The following is a 16,454-nucleotide window of genomic DNA, read 5'->3' on the forward strand; positions in this document are numbered from 1 at the left end:
TGCCCTTGGCCACTCTGAAATGGCCCTTTTCTCCCGTCTTTTTTTTTTTCCCCCCGAGTTTTCTTATTACTGTTCGTGGCCACAGCCCGGGATATAACTAGTGGCGTTTCTCTTTCAGCAGCGGAGCATGGAGGATCGCATTTTACACGGCTGTAACCTCACATAATAAAAGACAAGGCCGCTGTCCGTGGTGCTGAAATCACCGTGCGCTCCTTGGATATGTTGTTTCACAGTGTAGGGACGCTGTTCTTAGTCTCGTTTCGTCGGCTGCAGACACCACACTGGAACTAGACCACACAATTCATGTTTCGAAAGTAAATTAATGAAGATAAAGAAAATAACAAAGAGAAAAAGGACCCCCCGCCCCCTTGGTGCACTTCCCCCTTTCAGGCTGTGTGTGTGTGTGTGTGTGTGTGTGTGTGTGTGTGTGTGTGTGTGTGTGTGTGTGTGTGTGTGTGTGTGTGTGTGTGTGTGTGTGTGTGTGTGTGAGAGAGAGAGAGAGAGAGAGAGAGAGAGAGAGAGAGAGAGAGAGAGAGAGAGAGAGAGAGAGAGAGAGAGAGAGAGAGAGAGAGAGAGAGAGAGAGAGAGAGAGAGAGAGAGAGAGAGAGAGAGTCCATCCAAGCAGAGATAATTAGAGGAGTGGGTCAGTATTGCCTCCGACGTAGGGAGGCAGATGACAAGAAGCAGAACGAATCAAAGCAGGAGCAACACCGACAACAAAATATCAGAGGAGCGAGACAAGAGTTTGAACCTGCGAACAACAGCGCTGACGTCCAGTGTCGGCAGATGCGAGCAGTTTCCTCCGGCTCCAATTACAATGGACGAGATGAGCCCGTGTGGACTGTGAACAGCTTCCCAGCCAGGAGCGAACGGGGCAGGAGGAAGGAAACAATGCCCCGGCGCATCTCCACGCACTGATTTCAACGAGGATTCATCTTATTGTTGTTATCATTTCTATTTCCTCTGAAGTGCAGCCGGGATCAAGCAATCGGTAGGTTGCATTTGTGTTTTTAGGAGGCGGATGTAACGATGTATGCAATCGGGATAGTGTTACTCAAATGTTATCTGCCGTCCGTACAGCCATGTGTTTTCGGTGATGCGCACTGAAGTGGTAGGAAACTGGCCGCAGTGCACTTTCGTGTATTGGTGTAAGTGAAACAAAAGCCGCCACTTGTTTGTTTTTTAAGGGCTGGATTAAGCTCACGCGTAAAGTTGTTTTTCCATACATGGATAGGATAGCAATGGAAAGCTTCACACTAAGCCTCATAAGTATCAACACTTTACCTCCATTATTTGTAAACTTAACTCATACACAACACATGGCAGTTAAATGTGTTTGAGTTATTTAGATGTAACTGATAAGATAGAGGGGGATCAAATGAATATTCTCCATTATCAAATAATCAATTACGAAGCAAGACTTCAATTTGGGAATTTTAGAAACATCTACTAAATAGTGTTGTTTCATGTTAGAAAATATTATTCTACGAGTTTGTAGGGTATGAAATTGTTTGATTGTATAGCCAACTATTGTTATTATTTTCTATACATACCCTAAAGTCTATAAGATGTGTTTAATTTTCCCACTTCATGATAAAGGTGTTTCATGTATGTGAAAGAACAAACATGACAAAACGTAACATATTTCACTAAAATTGTACTTTACAAGATAAATACAGCTCCTACATCAGGGCAGTTGCATTGCGTGGCATTAGGCTGTGTAGGTGTCCCTAATAAATGGGCCACTGAGTGCATTTAAATAAATAATGAACTACACAACCTCAACAGCAGCACAAACGACAGTCTGCGTGAGGCTGAATTGACTCTTGTCTAAAGCAGCTTCAGCAGAAAACCACCACCATCACATATGTGGAGCTGTTGCGCAGATGGGCTGTTGTTTTGCACTGTGTGAGGCTTGGCAAATTTCTACCAAATACACTGACAACTGGGTCCTCCATTCGACCAAATGTGGTAATGTGCTGTCAAATGTTCATGCTGTTTCCCACATGAACTCTTTTTGGTTTTTTTCAAGATGCGAGTTAATTTGGGGGGTGGGATAGCAAGTTACATCAGGCATCCAGGGCTTTAGTTGGATCCGTCACGCTGCAGTACTACATTACCAGATAAGTTTTCTCGATCTTTGAATGCTTTTTAGAGATAAACTATACCAATTTCACTGCAGACCCGCTGTAAAACCAGATCGCATGGGAATGTTAAAGTGATACTGTTGTGATAAGAAAAATGAAGTATAATAAGATCACTGCTGAGCACAGCACGCACCCTGTAGGAATCTGGCAGAAATATTACACTGACACTTCAGGAGTTGCCAGAAGCAATATGCTATGATTAGGTTAGTACTAGATACATATTAATATGATATGTTCCTACAGTAAGACAACCATGTTTTGTCATTATGGATTTTCAGCATCACTGTTTCTTCATAATGTCAGAGTTTTCCCTCTGGTCGATTGCTATTCTGCACACGAAGCACTGTGGAGCCAAACAGCGGGCCCCTGGATAGGACCTCGTTTGTTTAACTCCAATGGTGGCAAGCCTGCCTTGCACGGACGGATCCGTATGGACAAGTTGACTCCTTATGCCTGCAGAGATCTTTAATTTTTCATTGGCTACTGTCTGCCAGACAATGATGACTGAAATCTCTCTTGGCTGAAATTGTATAGCAACCCCCCTCAATTCTGGCCTGACTTGAGAAAGATATGGGCAGATGGCAAAGATCAGCAGGAAAATGAAATGCATGAGGAAAGAAAATGGAGGTGGAAAAAAATGAATTATTTTACAGTTTCATTATTTCTCAACTATATGCTAGACCCCACAGATAACTGTAATGTAGGGTTTGTGACAGATTATAATTTGACATTCATCTGACATGCATGACATGGAGTCAGCAGATACTTTCACTTCCATGGCAACAAAGAGACATAATTTATGGGGATTCAATGACTCCTTCTCCAGACAGCACCCAATATTACAGAAATGCAATATAGCGGGATGATAAGCGGACGTTATCGACGGCATCATTTTCATTTCGTTTTATTTTTGGAAACACAGACAGACACTCACAAACACACAAGCTCTCGCACACACTTTTATTGCTGCTTGAGTAATACCTACACCTCCAAGTGATCTGCCATAAAATGGAGCATTATATACAATTCAGAGTCACTCATCTGGAACTTCAATGGAAAACTCAGTAATGCATCAGTTTAAAAGAAAACAGAAACAAATAAAATTCCATCCAGGTGACTATTTCTGTTATGAAACATTAATTTGGAAGAGACTGTTAAAGTTTCAATAGAAAATGACTGTACAGCATTAATTTTCTTTAACCTGTCTGATTATCATTCATCCCTAAAAATGTGAAAACAAACCTTCACTGATCAAATGTGATTGGTGTGTGTGTGTGCGTGCGTGCGTGCGTGCGTGCGTGCGTGCGTGCGTGCGTGCGTGCGTGCGTGCATGCATGCGTGGAAGCGTGTTTGCATGTGTGCATGATGAAAATAGAGCAAAAGAAATATAAAAATTAAACCGTTCATTTTGCTCTAACATAATCCCCGGAATTCTGCAGCTTGTCAGAAGAGACCACGGTGAATGAAATTGCTCTGATCGATTGCGTCAACCAACCTTGACTATTAGAGGGGACACTGTACAAGAGGCAGAGAGAGGAAGGGGGGGGGGCATTTAGAAAGGAGTGACACAAGGAATTGTGAAAAGAAACCCAGCAGAGTTAAGTGTCTGACAGGTGTTGTTGACGTAGATTCTTTTGAAAAGAAAAGGGCAGAAGACACTGACAGTAATGTTTTAAAAGGCGAGACCATTTATGAAACGGCTGCCAGCTTGTCGACTAAATGCCTGAAAACAATGAGTGACTCAGACCTGAATACACAAACACAGACGTGACTGATGCTCCATTCACTGGTATTGCTTTTTCAAGATTTGCATAATTATAATCATAAAGTAAGTGACATTTGGGGAAATCTGCTGATTTACATTCTCGCCAAATGTTATATGATGCCACATTCATGCCTCAAAGCCATGGCAATCCTCTCGTCTTATTCTAACTATGAAATGAGCATAACATATTATCCAAATAATGGATTGATGTTGCTATGTATAATTGATACTTCAGAACTAAATATCTCCATTTTACCTTTTTTGCAACATGAACAAATGTCATTTGAAGTACATGTTATTAGAGTGATTGCAAAATTCTTCGAACACTTAAAATAGAACTTAAGCAATTATGCTATGAGGCTTACAATGCTTTGGATGTCTCATAAAGAAAGTTAAGAAGTTAGTAAAGGTATTTTAGGTACCACGTTCTGCTATTACAATGACTGAAGACATGTTTAGGTGTACCCAGAGTCAGCATTAGTTGGCTCAAACCTCATACACATTTAATCTTGATCAAGCAAGTGTTGAAATTGTAGGGATGGAAACTTATGCATAATGCACGAAAACACAAAGCTGTAAATGTACAAAATTGCATTTATTGTACGCAATTAGTACCACGTAGTTGATACCTCATATAGAATATAGAGTCAAATGGTCGTAACTTCATCCAAGACAAAGTTGACTTCTATACAGTCCAACCAATAGATTTTGTTTATTAAGCCTTTCACATTTTCCTGTTTCTTCCAAATCAATAAGTCACAACAAGCACAGTTAATAGTAAAACGTAATCATGAATAAACACTCATACTAAAGTTAAAAGTCAATAATAGTCCAACCTAAAAGAAAATATATTCAAAATCACTTTGAAAAACAAACTAAAGTCCAACTCTATAGTTTAAACTAAACACATGATTTTACATTAGTCACCAATAAAATATAGATTTTTGCACAGCTCAGGAGGAGAGAGATGCCTAACCACGAATAACGAATTGATGTTGGTTCCAGTTCATCACCACAGCGCGGGCAAAACATTGGGACATGCGTCATTGTCATGGTTGTTGTTGTTCTCCACCTATTTCCCTTCACTTCCTCACAGTTGCACCTGATTATGCAGTGAATTTCAATATATAATAGACAAACAAAAAACAAAATAGTTATTCTGTGCAAATGATATAGTAGGATAGTGGATATATGTATGTACTCTTTCTGAAGCCTTCACCAGGTATGTCTTTAATGCCTTGATTTTACTTTATAGCAGTAAGATAGCAAGCTCTGGATAACCGCTCTTTCACCACAGGTTTCATAATTTTAGTAAACTGGACCTTCTGCTTGACTAATGTATACTTGTTTTTTCTACACTTTGAAAGATTGTCCCACAGGCCATATTTCCTCAATAGAGTCAAGTAAACATCTCGATAGATCCATCCATTTTCTCCCGCTAATCCATTTCCCGGTCATGGGGGTGGCAGTCTGAGCACTGTCACCCAGATCACATTCCACCGATTAAGAACCTTTCCTGCAGGTGGTGAGCCCACGGAAAGGTGGCGCCCGGCGTGGGACACAAACCCACTGCCTTGCGATTGTGAGTCTCAAGCTCTACCAGCTGAGTGAGCCGGGGGTCACGTCTTGATAGATTCCCTTTTAAAATTGTAACAGAACGAGACACCTGTAATGATAATTACATTGTAAACAACTTACGACAGTTGCAAATGATCTTAGTTGTTATTATGTAAATAGCTAGAGAGCCATAACAATGGCTTAAACTTGAATTGTGTGTGCTTTTTCTCTTCAAGCATTATGTTCAGACATTTACTAAGCAAGACTTGTAAACTGTGTTCTTTTGAAAACAAGGCCGTATGAAAAAGTGAAATCTTTTTTCACATTACATTATCCTCATCTGGATGAAGTCAAATAAAATCCTCTCCAAAGGCAATATAATATTAGTGCATAATGCTTTAGATGTTATGAAATCATCATCATCTTCTTACATAGCTTGTGCAGTGTTGCTTCTGTTTCATCATGCAGATAAAGAACTGGATTTGAAAGAAAGGAAGCACACTGTTGGGGGGGGGGGGGGGGGGGGGGGAGTCACAAGGCTAAAAGAGGTTGTAAATCTTCCTTAAAGCTTTGAGTAATCATGATGAACAGCAAAGGCATAAAAGTAAATCTTGTATGGAAAATGGAATATTGATTGCACAGTCACACAGTTGCCACTGGGTTTTAGTTCTCAATTATCAACCGCAAATCAAATTACCATGCAAGAATTCCAGCGCAAAAACTTGTTGAGCACAATGACACAATATGCAGTGTGTATTTTCCTCTTAATCCGTTATCTTTGAGGTTGCCCTGCTGCTCTTCGCATAAAGTTACAGCTTGTGAAGCATTCCATTCATCCAAGAAAAGCATGTTTTTTGAGTCACCTTGCTGTGTAAGCCGATAACTTTCAAGCCTTTCTGTGGGTCAGCTTACATTACCAACACCAGTCTCTACCTCACAGACAGATGTGTCACAGCAGTTTATCAAGTGAACTCCTATAGAGCAAAGATTTATCGAGTTCATCTAAATACGAGAAAACTGAGTGAGGGTTTTAGACGAACTGCTCCACTGGGAGTACAGCGGTGGAGTGCAGCTGCCGCAGCTCAGAGGGTGATTCTGCCAGAGGCATGCTGACAACGGGCTGAAAACAAACACACACATTGCCCAGCAATGAGCAACATGTACTCATTTACTCTGTTTCTGCTCGACGTCGACATTCACAAATGCCAGCCACCCTCCCATGTGCCTTCACAGTAAAAATCGATGTCTACAGAGCCGAACTGAACAGAGAAGTAGTAGAAAAATAAAGGAATCAATGCAGACTTATTAAGTGAGCAGTGCTTTCTTTACTGCTCACACCCAAACAATATGTGCAAGTTTTTACATTTGACTTGGTTTATGTCCGTGAATGATGATGGCTGCCGCTGGATGGAGGCAAGTAGTGCAAGTGCATAAGCATCTCTGTTTTCCTCGGTGTGTGTGAATCTGTCAGTCAAGTAAGTGTGTGTGCGTGTGCGTGTGCGTGTGCGTGTGCGTGTGCGTGTGTGTGAATATCGGTGGCTGGTGCTTGTGTACAAGTGCAACATGCATGCGTGTGCTGCATGTTTATGAGTGCATGTGTGCATTTTTTGCACTCAGGGTTGAGGCTATCTCTCAAAGTCAGTGTGTTACTCTTGGGTTCGTGCCACACTGCCTTGGCCTGAGTCTATTTGTGGACAAAAGGATGCTCTGAGACAAATGATTTAGCACCTGCCAGTCAGTGCAGAAGGACGAGAGATGGGAAAAGAGGGAGGTCAGAAGCTTGGAAGGGAAAAATGATGGAGGCTTTCAGACAACTGTGAAGGGAACAGGAGAGCAAAACGAAGGATGGGAGAATCAACAAAAAACTTGAAGAAGAAGAAAAAAAAGTTGGACAAAAAGAGAATTTACAATTTAGCTCTGGGTCATCACATAGCTCAAGTGCCTGTGAGCAATTTCACCCTGGAAATGACAACTTCTATTTCTGCAGAGCTGTTTGCCTAACACCCGCTTGCAGGAACTGTGGCTAGCCTTCGGGCCCCACAAGCAGACCTTCCCTCATCACCGGAGTTACCATAACAACGGATGAGGCCGACCTGCACCAGTGGCAGCACAGGGACGTGAACTTTGCTTCTGCCTCTAGCACTCTGGCTGTCTGCTGCACCTCCAACACAACAACACCTACCCTCCTCGGAAAAATAACCAAAACAAAAACCTAACAGCTCTGTGCAGAGCATTTCTCTGTGCTTTGAATGTTTGGAGAGCCGGGCTGTGATTGTTCAGCAGCCGATGATTTGTTTGGTGTGTGGAAACAGGGCGCTGTGTCAAGAATAAAAAAGACAATTGTAATTTCAGAAATGTCCAAATAAACAAACTCCAATCCGATCCGGAGTCCAGTCCAAAATACTGTTTGCAGAGACGTGTGTGGATGCATGCTCAGTGGACGAGGCTGACAGCGCATGCTGAACAGGCTGTGTGGTGTGAGGTTTGCGAGATTTCCTTTTGGCATTGGTTGACTGACATCCGCCATGACAGGTCTTTACAGTTGCTCTTCTCTGACACTCAGATCTATGTACACAACATTAAGCTCTAATCATCCTATTTACACATTTTAACACCGTCAATAAAGATATATAGCTGACCTCGTTTTTTGAAAGCCCAACAAAAGCAGCTGCCTCTATAAAAATGTCGACAGCGCCGAGAGCGGCTTAGCTAACGAGCATCTGATTGTGCAGATTACGTATGTTCCACAGAGGATTACTGAGACTGAAATGAACAAATTGACCTCTTACCACTGAAATCCCACATCACTGTGACAAACGATGAGAGTCGAGCACAGTGAGAGCAAGCTGAATCTGAAACAGAAGAGCACACTGTATGCTGTGCTGTAAAACAAGTGTCAGCAGCGGGTTTTTTTAAGAATCCCTCTTATTTCTCATTTTGTCTTTGTCTACATTTAGTTTGCAGAACTGATGACTTCATAGGTTATCCGTGTTTGTGTATCTCAGCAGACTGTCCACGCGCGTCATGTGCAGTGTTATTGTCACTCAGACTGAACTGAGAAATGCATAAGCTATTTTTTCTCGACGTGGCAGGGTGTCATTTGCATTGATGTTGGTCTCATATTCTAACAACAAATATCAGATGGTGCATCCTGTTCTGTGTATATTCTTAGCCAAGGCCAGGCGAGTGTCTTCCTCTCCGGTTCCCTCCCGACACTTTCCAAGCAATTCAAAGCTATTTAGAAGTCATCTCACAGTGAGAAGTAACAAAAGCTCAATGACAGACCAAGGCCTTTTTCAAAATTCAATTTTTGCGCTTTATTTTACATACAATAGGAAGACATAATTTCTCTCCCTGCTTATTTGGAGAGCTCTAGAGAGCAAATGGCTTGCTTTTGTTAATAACTGTCTCTCTGTTTTTGCTGAGAGACGACAATTGAACAGCTTATGTAGGTCACATTGTATTAATATAGCTGGCTATCCTTGTAAACGTGTTCTAAATCAAAAGTACAATATGAGAATCCAGCTCATTCCTTGTTTGCTTATTAATGCAGTGAGGCCGTGCTGAGAATTATTTCTCAGCCAGTGAACTAGAGATCCCAGTGGTTTTCCACTTAGGTGCTAAATCACTGGTCAGGATCATAACACGACAAATGGGACATGCTCGATATCAGACAGACAGAGCAGTTCAAAGACTTGGCAAACTAAATATTTATCAGCCACAGTTTATTTCAGGCACAACCCTCTTTCATCACTTGACTTTTTTTCAGATTTGTGCATATTCTAATAATTATTAAATTAAAGGACTGTCATATCTTTCACAGCAAGATGTGAAAATGTTATCAATTATCTAAGCCAACGAGAATTTTCTCAAGTTAGCTAGGCTTAATGGGATACAGAGACGGGGCCAGGGTGCGCATAAATGTTTTATAACAATGTGAGACTGTAGATTGGATCAATCCTGCTTCTCTACTCAAAGAAGCTTCTCTAGGACAAAGCAGGCAGAGCAGCAAAGAGCAGTAAATCTACCTGCTGTCACAGTAGCTGGATGACGGGCACAGTGTGACATTTCGGCATGCATTATATCTCCAACCCGGTGGTATCTTCATGTGATCTGTTGCCAATGTACTATTGTGAATACTGCTGGGCTACATGGCATTGTACTGCGAGTCTGAGTCGGTTTTGATGTGAACAACTAACGACAACAATTTATTCTTTCTGAGATGTACTTAACATAAAAAAGTACATGAATGAATTGCTTTGTGATGTGTTCATTCAAAGGAAGATATTCCCGTTATGCTCAGCAAGCTCGACAATGCTGATGGTTTTGATCAGATTATTAGACCTGGTCAGCACTTGAGATTTGCTTTGAGGAAGTCAGTGTCGTCTCTGAGATTACAGGGTCGAAAACTGCCTCTTTTTTTTCTTTTCTGCACATGTGTGTTTGCAAGACAAAGAGAGAGACAGAAATAGGGAGCGAGTGTGAGTGTGTTTGCGCATGCATTAAACAGACAAGAGAGAGGTCCTTGAGGCAACCTGCACATCTTTTATCACATCTTTAATTAATTGAAGCCCATAATAGAAGCTACCGCAATTCCACTGAATAGGCATAGTTGAATGGAAAACAACCGGGGATGAAGAGATATGTTTATGTTCCCTTGCTTTCCTGTCAATCTTCCCTTGCCATTTCAAAACCATTGCTTATACAACATATCTGCACCTGCAGTCAGTAACTGCTTTAAGGGTGAAATACATTACCGAAAAGGGTGAAAAAAAACTGGTTTCTCGTGAGTGAATGATGTTAACTTTGTTCTTCTCTTCTGCCTTCTCTCTGTAGGTTTTGTCTCTGAAGACCAACTGTTAAACCATCATGGGCCTGTTCATTCTCATGCTGATCATCCTGGTCCTTATCCCTGAGCTGTGTCAAAGTTGCCCGTCCGGCTGTCGCTGCTACAGTCTCACGGTGGAGTGTGGATCACTGGGGATCAAAGAGATCCCACAAGGTGTCTCATCCGTCACTGAGGTCAGTGGGCCAATCAGTGAAACTTTAGGGCAATAGATGTCAATGTGGCGCAGCTGACCCCCATACCACAGCAGCAGTTTGCAGCTGACTTCCTTTCTGATCCATTCTTATTACCCTGAAATGATTGTGGTTAATCAATTCGCTATGACCCTCTTTGATGTAAGCCTGAGGGAGGGGCTGCACTGTTGGCTGTGTAATTATTCATTCTTGCTCAGAAAGTGACTCTCGCACACCCTCTGATCGTCTGTTGAGAAGATGTTTAACATTACACCGTCTTTTTCCTCTTGGGTTCAGGCCCCCCAACATTACTGCAGCCCATGAATATTAATGAAAAGCATGTCCCACATAAATTGTTCCATTAACCTCAATCAGCCAGGTCCAGCTCGTCGATCATACTTTACCTCATGGCCCAGTGTTTTTCCTTTGTGAAAAACATCCCTGATGAATGCACATTACCAATCAAGCAGACAGCCACGCATCCCGGATCAAACATATAGAGCACTTTTCATACAGCTCCAATCAATCAAACGTGTTGTGTTGGAATATGTTTACTGACAGGGTCTGTAATTTCCGCCGAGTTTGGCTAGAGAAATGAACAACATAACAGGAAATGCAACACAGGCTGCATCATGCACATGGCAGTTGTTATGATCTTGGGCAATAGTTTATACCTCACTGTTTGGAATGTTCACATTAACATATATCTAAAGCCCGGCACAGCTCGATGAGATAGTTAACAGGGTTGCCCTGTTGGTAATGCAATTTCTCCTTATAGTTAAATCATTTCTCACCTCACTGAGTCAAGCACAGCAACTCATATGTTCTTGCAAAAAAAACAACAACACCCGTTTGAACATTACATCTTGTTCTCTATTTACCTGATGCAATCAAATTTACAATCACTCTGCAAACTTCATTTCCCCCGTCTTCCAGACCATCTTTCTCCAGGACAACGCTATAGTGCAGATCCGTCTTCAGGACCTGACTCGCCTGGGAAGCCTTCATTATCTGTACCTCCAGAATAACAGCATCTCAGCCCTGGAGCCTGGAGCATTTCTCAGCCAGGGGCAGCTGCTAGAGCTTGCCCTAAACGGTAACCTCATTCACCTCATCACCCCTGACATGTTTCGGGGCCTGGAGCACCTTCGGATCCTTTACCTCGCTGGCAATCAGATCACTCGGGTTCAGGACCACACCTTCAGGGGACTGCAGGTTGGTTGGTTTGAGCTGAGATAAAGGGAAGAATGGATATATGGAGAAGGTTAATGCACACTTTGATTGGCATGTTCTAAATATGGAAAACCATTTTTATGAGTATCATTGTTATTGTTAATCAAATTTCTAACAATATGTCTGACTAATCCTTATCATATGATGGAGACTGACTCTGGTGGAAATGACTCACCCTTCTGACTTTGTATCTGACAGTTCCAGTTCTTCTTTAATGAGCATTTTTTGCTCTTATCTTTCTATCTTCTTTGCCTCTTTGCAGCGTCTGCAGGAACTCCACCTGCAGGAAAACAGCATAGAGATGCTAGCAGAAAAGGCTCTGTCGGGCTTGTCATCCCTCGCCCTGTTGGATCTCAGCAGGAATCACCTACGCACCCTGGGAGCCTCGTCCCTCAAACCGCTTGTCAGCCTGCAGGTGCTCCGTGTCACAGGTAGGCAAATTTTCTCCAATATATCCTTTCTTACGCTAACATGATATAATAGTATCAGACCTATATTAATTCAAGTATCCTGAAACAACGTTCAAGGCACAATTCTGCACAAATGAGAGCGTTTTACTGATGCACTGCCAATATCCTGATATTTTCACAAATCTAACAAAACAGCCTTGTGTCAAGCAATATTAGGTACACTTAAACATATTTTACATTTCAAAGGATTTCCTTGAAGAACAGATTTAAACAAGTAAAAAGTCCTCGAAGACATCACTTTGAAAAGCATATTGAGGAAATAGATGAGGTGACCTCATGTAGAAAACAATTACTGTCTCATGATACTCCAATCAGGCTTGGCTAGTCTCTCTGCTCATACACTTCTCAAAAAAAACAACTTTTGAATCATCTTTGACAACAATAATGTACTTTTTCACAAATGAAGCTTCAATCCAAGTATCCTTGTCTGCTTTCCTCCAGAGAATCCGTGGCGCTGCGATTGTGCTCTTGGCTGGTTGAGGACTTGGATCAGTGAGGATGGGCAGCGCCTGTTGAGTTCAGCAGAGCAGCGTCGTTTGATGTGCTCCGAGCCCCCTCGCCTCTCCCACCTCAGCCTCGTCGAAGTGGCTCCAAACAGTCTGGTTTGCATCCCTCCTGTAGTGCAGTTGGAGCCCAGCCACCTCACCGTGCGACTTGGAGAGAGCCTCCGAGTCTCCTGCCAGGCATCAGGGTACCCTCAGCCTCAGGTCACTTGGAAGAAAGCCTCCCATGGTAAAGCACAGTTGTCACCTCGTGGCCTGGTGCAAGAGCTGGGACCCAACGGGGAGCTATTCAGACCTGGACCCGGTGGAGTGGTAACTGCTCTACCCAGCGGTGGAGGCATCAAAGTGGGAGGAGTTGGTGGAATACACGGACTTGTTCGTGGTACTGAGGAGGGCGGTGAGAGAGACAGCTTTGATCCGGACATGGGGAGTGGCATGCTGTTTCTCAGCAATGTGACGGTAGCACATGCTGGGCGCTATGAGTGTGAAGCTTGGAACCCTGGCGGTGTTGCTCGAGTTACTTTTCACCTGGCGGTCAACATGTCCTCTTCATCATACTCGTCCCAGTTCTGGCCTCGTTTAAACGCACACTCTTATGTTTCGTCTAACTCCTTCTATCAGCCAGAGGTTCTGGATGTTAGCCAGGAACCACTGTATGAACAGGACAGCATGGACTTCAATGCTTTGGGTCCTGCCACACAGACTGCAATTGCAATTGGCATCTCCTTATTGGCACTCACTGCAGTTCTCCTCTTAATTATGATCTATACCCGTCACCAGCAGTACCAGAAAGAGGACAATGGATCCTATTGTACCAGCAAGGAAGAGAGTATCCTTTATGTGAATGACTACTCTGATGGACCGACAACTTTTGCACAGTTGGAGGAGTACCGAGATGACCATGGTCACGAGATGTACGTACTCAATCGGGCCAAGCCAGTCACGAGTTCCACTTCATCCAGATGCCCCATGATGAGCGGATTCGTTCAACAGAAGGGAATGAAGGAGGCTCTCCTGGAGCACGAAATGGTGCAGACACTGACAAGGTCAGGGGGGATGGGGCTCCGCAGAAACCCAGCCGACGGAGGAGAGGGACCCCTAACAACAGACCCAGAAGAGCTTTTCCTCAGTCAGAGTCTCCTCTTCGGATCACAAGTTGCCTATGAGATCCACTGCTAAGGAGTTTTTATTGTGCTCTGGCATAAAACAATACGTTGAGATATCTAATTAAAGACATTAACGGAAATTACCTTGGCGCAGTGATTTGAAGCATCAGATTATTATCTGGCATTCAAAAGAGGGATGAGTGTCAATTAGTGGTTGCTGGGAGGAACCTGGATCGCATCCAATGTCCCCAAAATCCTTCTCTGATTGACTGGCTTTGGAATGAGTCAGAGGTGATAAACTGTGATAATTAAAGGGAAAATAATACAATTAACCAGACGTCTCTGTCTCTAAAACGACCCTTTAACGATGAATACAGGTGACTAACCTTATCAGACGTAGTTACTCAGACAATTAAGGCTAAAATCATCATAAAAGACACTGAGACGGCAGCACATGATAGCTAGAACAATTCACATTTTGTACTAATTCCTTAACAAGGTTTATTTTTTGTGTTTTGTCTGTGTTTTGTGTAAATACAATTAAGCTAAGTTTCACTGTGAAGTACGGTTGTTTTGTGGACTCTGTCACAGATCCCATTAGAAGTAGATCTGAAGAAATCCACATACTGCATCATTACCCATATGAATGAGTGAGTGTGGGTGGGTAGGGGAGTGGACAGTTCAAAGAGGTTTGGTAGGAATATGACAGTAACTCCTTTTTTTTTTTATGTTTACACCATAGCAATGTAGTCACGGCATTGTATTGCATTGTATGATGTTAATGTGTCATGTTTTGTCATGTTTTTTCTATTTGTTTTTTGCAACCATACAACAATGAATTCACATTTCTCATGGCCCAAATTGAGTCTTTGGAAAAGAAACTGTTCATACAACCATTCTGATGTGAAATTGTACATTACGTTGTCAGTTTCTACATAATAAAAAAAAAGTGCTTTGAAAGAATTGTGTTTATTTCTGTACAAGGTCGTTTAATCCTGTTAACATAGCTGTTTTTTTGTTTACCATGCCAGCTGCACTCTTGAAATGATTTTCCCAGCAAACGTTTAAGATGCAGCAGGTGAAAGCGAAAAACAAGTTTATATAGAGAGATTGCAGCTTTCAACCAAAGGGTAGAGGTCAGTCTGTGAGAGGTTAACAGTTCATCAACATTCTATTAATGGCCTTTGCTGCTGAGCACTGTACATAATTAGGTATGCTTTAAGAGCTATTCGTGGAGGAAGATTGACGATTGCTATTGTAAAGGTGTTTTCAAAAGCCAAAGTAGCCAGACCAAGGCTGCCAGCCATACCGATTTTCACTCAAAAACTTGTCAATATCGTTTTAAAATAGCTGTTATTTTTCTCTATAAAAGCAGTTTTCTAACAACTGTAAACATGGCATAATGCTTTTACGGAACTCAATACCAAAAAAATGTGAAGGACATTTATTTGTTCTTACAATGCAGCCTGCCATGAGAGTTATGTTAGGAAAAGAAACTGCACAGCAGGTGCACAAGCAGTGTTCAATTCAAGTCCATACAAAGTTTCAGATCTGTGGAAATCTAATTCTGATTTAAAGAACAATACACATGTTAAAATGAAAAGTTACTGAACATATAGGGAAACTATTATTTTGATTTTTGCAGGTGATGATACACTCTGGCGAGTCGTTGTACTGAATGCCATGACCTTCACAGAGTGTCATTTATCAAATCTTCTCTAAATGAAGAGAGAAAATTGATGGTCACTTGGTTTGACTAACTGTAATGAGTAAAGCAGACATTTATAGATATTTTGCCGCTACAGCGGAAAGCAGTAATGTTGAAGATGAAAGTCAGGTGTGGAGCTTTTCAAACCCTGAAAACATAATGCTGCATGTGAAATGAGAATCAAAAGGTAGGATCAGCATCTTAGTGTCTTTTTGGGGATGTAATTTGAAATAACCTGCGACTTAGGCCAGCTTTGGTTTATGACGCCACCACACACTGACAGTCTCACCAATATGCTTATCTTTGTTAATGTGATGAAATTATGGTGTTCCTGATGTTGGGTGCTTATAGAAAGGTGAATGTAAAAATAAAATATGAACATAAATAAAATCTAAACAGAGGGATATATATATCCCTCTGTTTAGATTTTATTTATATTTATCTTTATATTTGCTTGGTGATTGGCTTAAAGTCAGTTCTTGTTTGTTCTTGCGCGTTTCTGTGAGATGTTGAGATGAAGACAACATTATTAACTCTGTCACATCTCTTCTAATTCACAGTTTGAAAGAAAAAATTTGGCTGAAAAGCTACAGGTCAGGTTCAACTTTCTCCAGTATAGTTATTTTCAAATGCACACAAACAGAAATGTGTAAACAATTTAGCAAATGTGTCCCGGTTTGTTAATGTTTAGATAGGCTCATATTCATTAATGACAGAAAATGTAAGAGCTTAAAGAAAGCAGTTTATTTTGCACTTCCTTTTTTAAGGTTTCTTTCAAAGCATTCTAAAATGCTTTTTTGTTTACAAGTTTGTTAATAAAAGAGTCTTAATAAGTGCTCTCTATTCACTGGCCTTTTTAAAGAACTATAATGTTTCATTATCACCAGTCACCACTGATATATATATATATATATATATATATTAATATATATATACACCCAACATC

At 41.6% G+C, this 16,454-nt stretch overlaps 1 protein-coding gene across 1 annotated transcript; it reads left to right on the forward strand.

The window, feature by feature from the left end:
* Positions 1-529: 529 nt before the first annotated feature.
* Positions 530-14,757, forward strand: LOC308114667 (leucine-rich repeat-containing protein 24-like). The gene is made up of 5 exons (XM_080471738.1): positions 530-991; positions 10,306-10,491; positions 11,425-11,703; positions 11,984-12,152; positions 12,633-14,757. The coding sequence occupies exons 2-5, from the start codon at positions 10,339-10,341 to the stop codon at positions 13,871-13,873; spliced, it is 1,842 nt and encodes a 613-aa protein (XP_080327864.1). The 5' UTR covers positions 530-991; positions 10,306-10,338; the 3' UTR covers positions 13,874-14,757.
* The last annotated feature ends 1,697 nt before the right edge of the window (positions 14,758-16,454 follow it).

This window comes from Lipophrys pholis (genome assembly GCF_963383615.2).
Source record: "Lipophrys pholis genome assembly, chromosome: 1".
NCBI lineage: Eukaryota > Metazoa > Chordata > Actinopteri > Blenniiformes > Blenniidae > Lipophrys > Lipophrys pholis.

Excerpts from the sequence above, each read along its gene's own strand:
- LOC308114667 (XM_080471738.1), top strand. The coding sequence starts at position 10,339 with ATGGGCCTGTTCATTCTCATGCTGATCATCCTGGTCCTTATCCCTGAG. Across the intron at positions 10,492-11,424 it reads GTGTCTCATCCGTCACTGAG|ACCATCTTTCTCCAGGACAA; the intron begins GTCAGTGGGCCA and ends CCCGTCTTCCAG. Across the intron at positions 12,153-12,632 it reads GCAGGTGCTCCGTGTCACAG|AGAATCCGTGGCGCTGCGAT; the intron begins GTAGGCAAATTT and ends GCTTTCCTCCAG.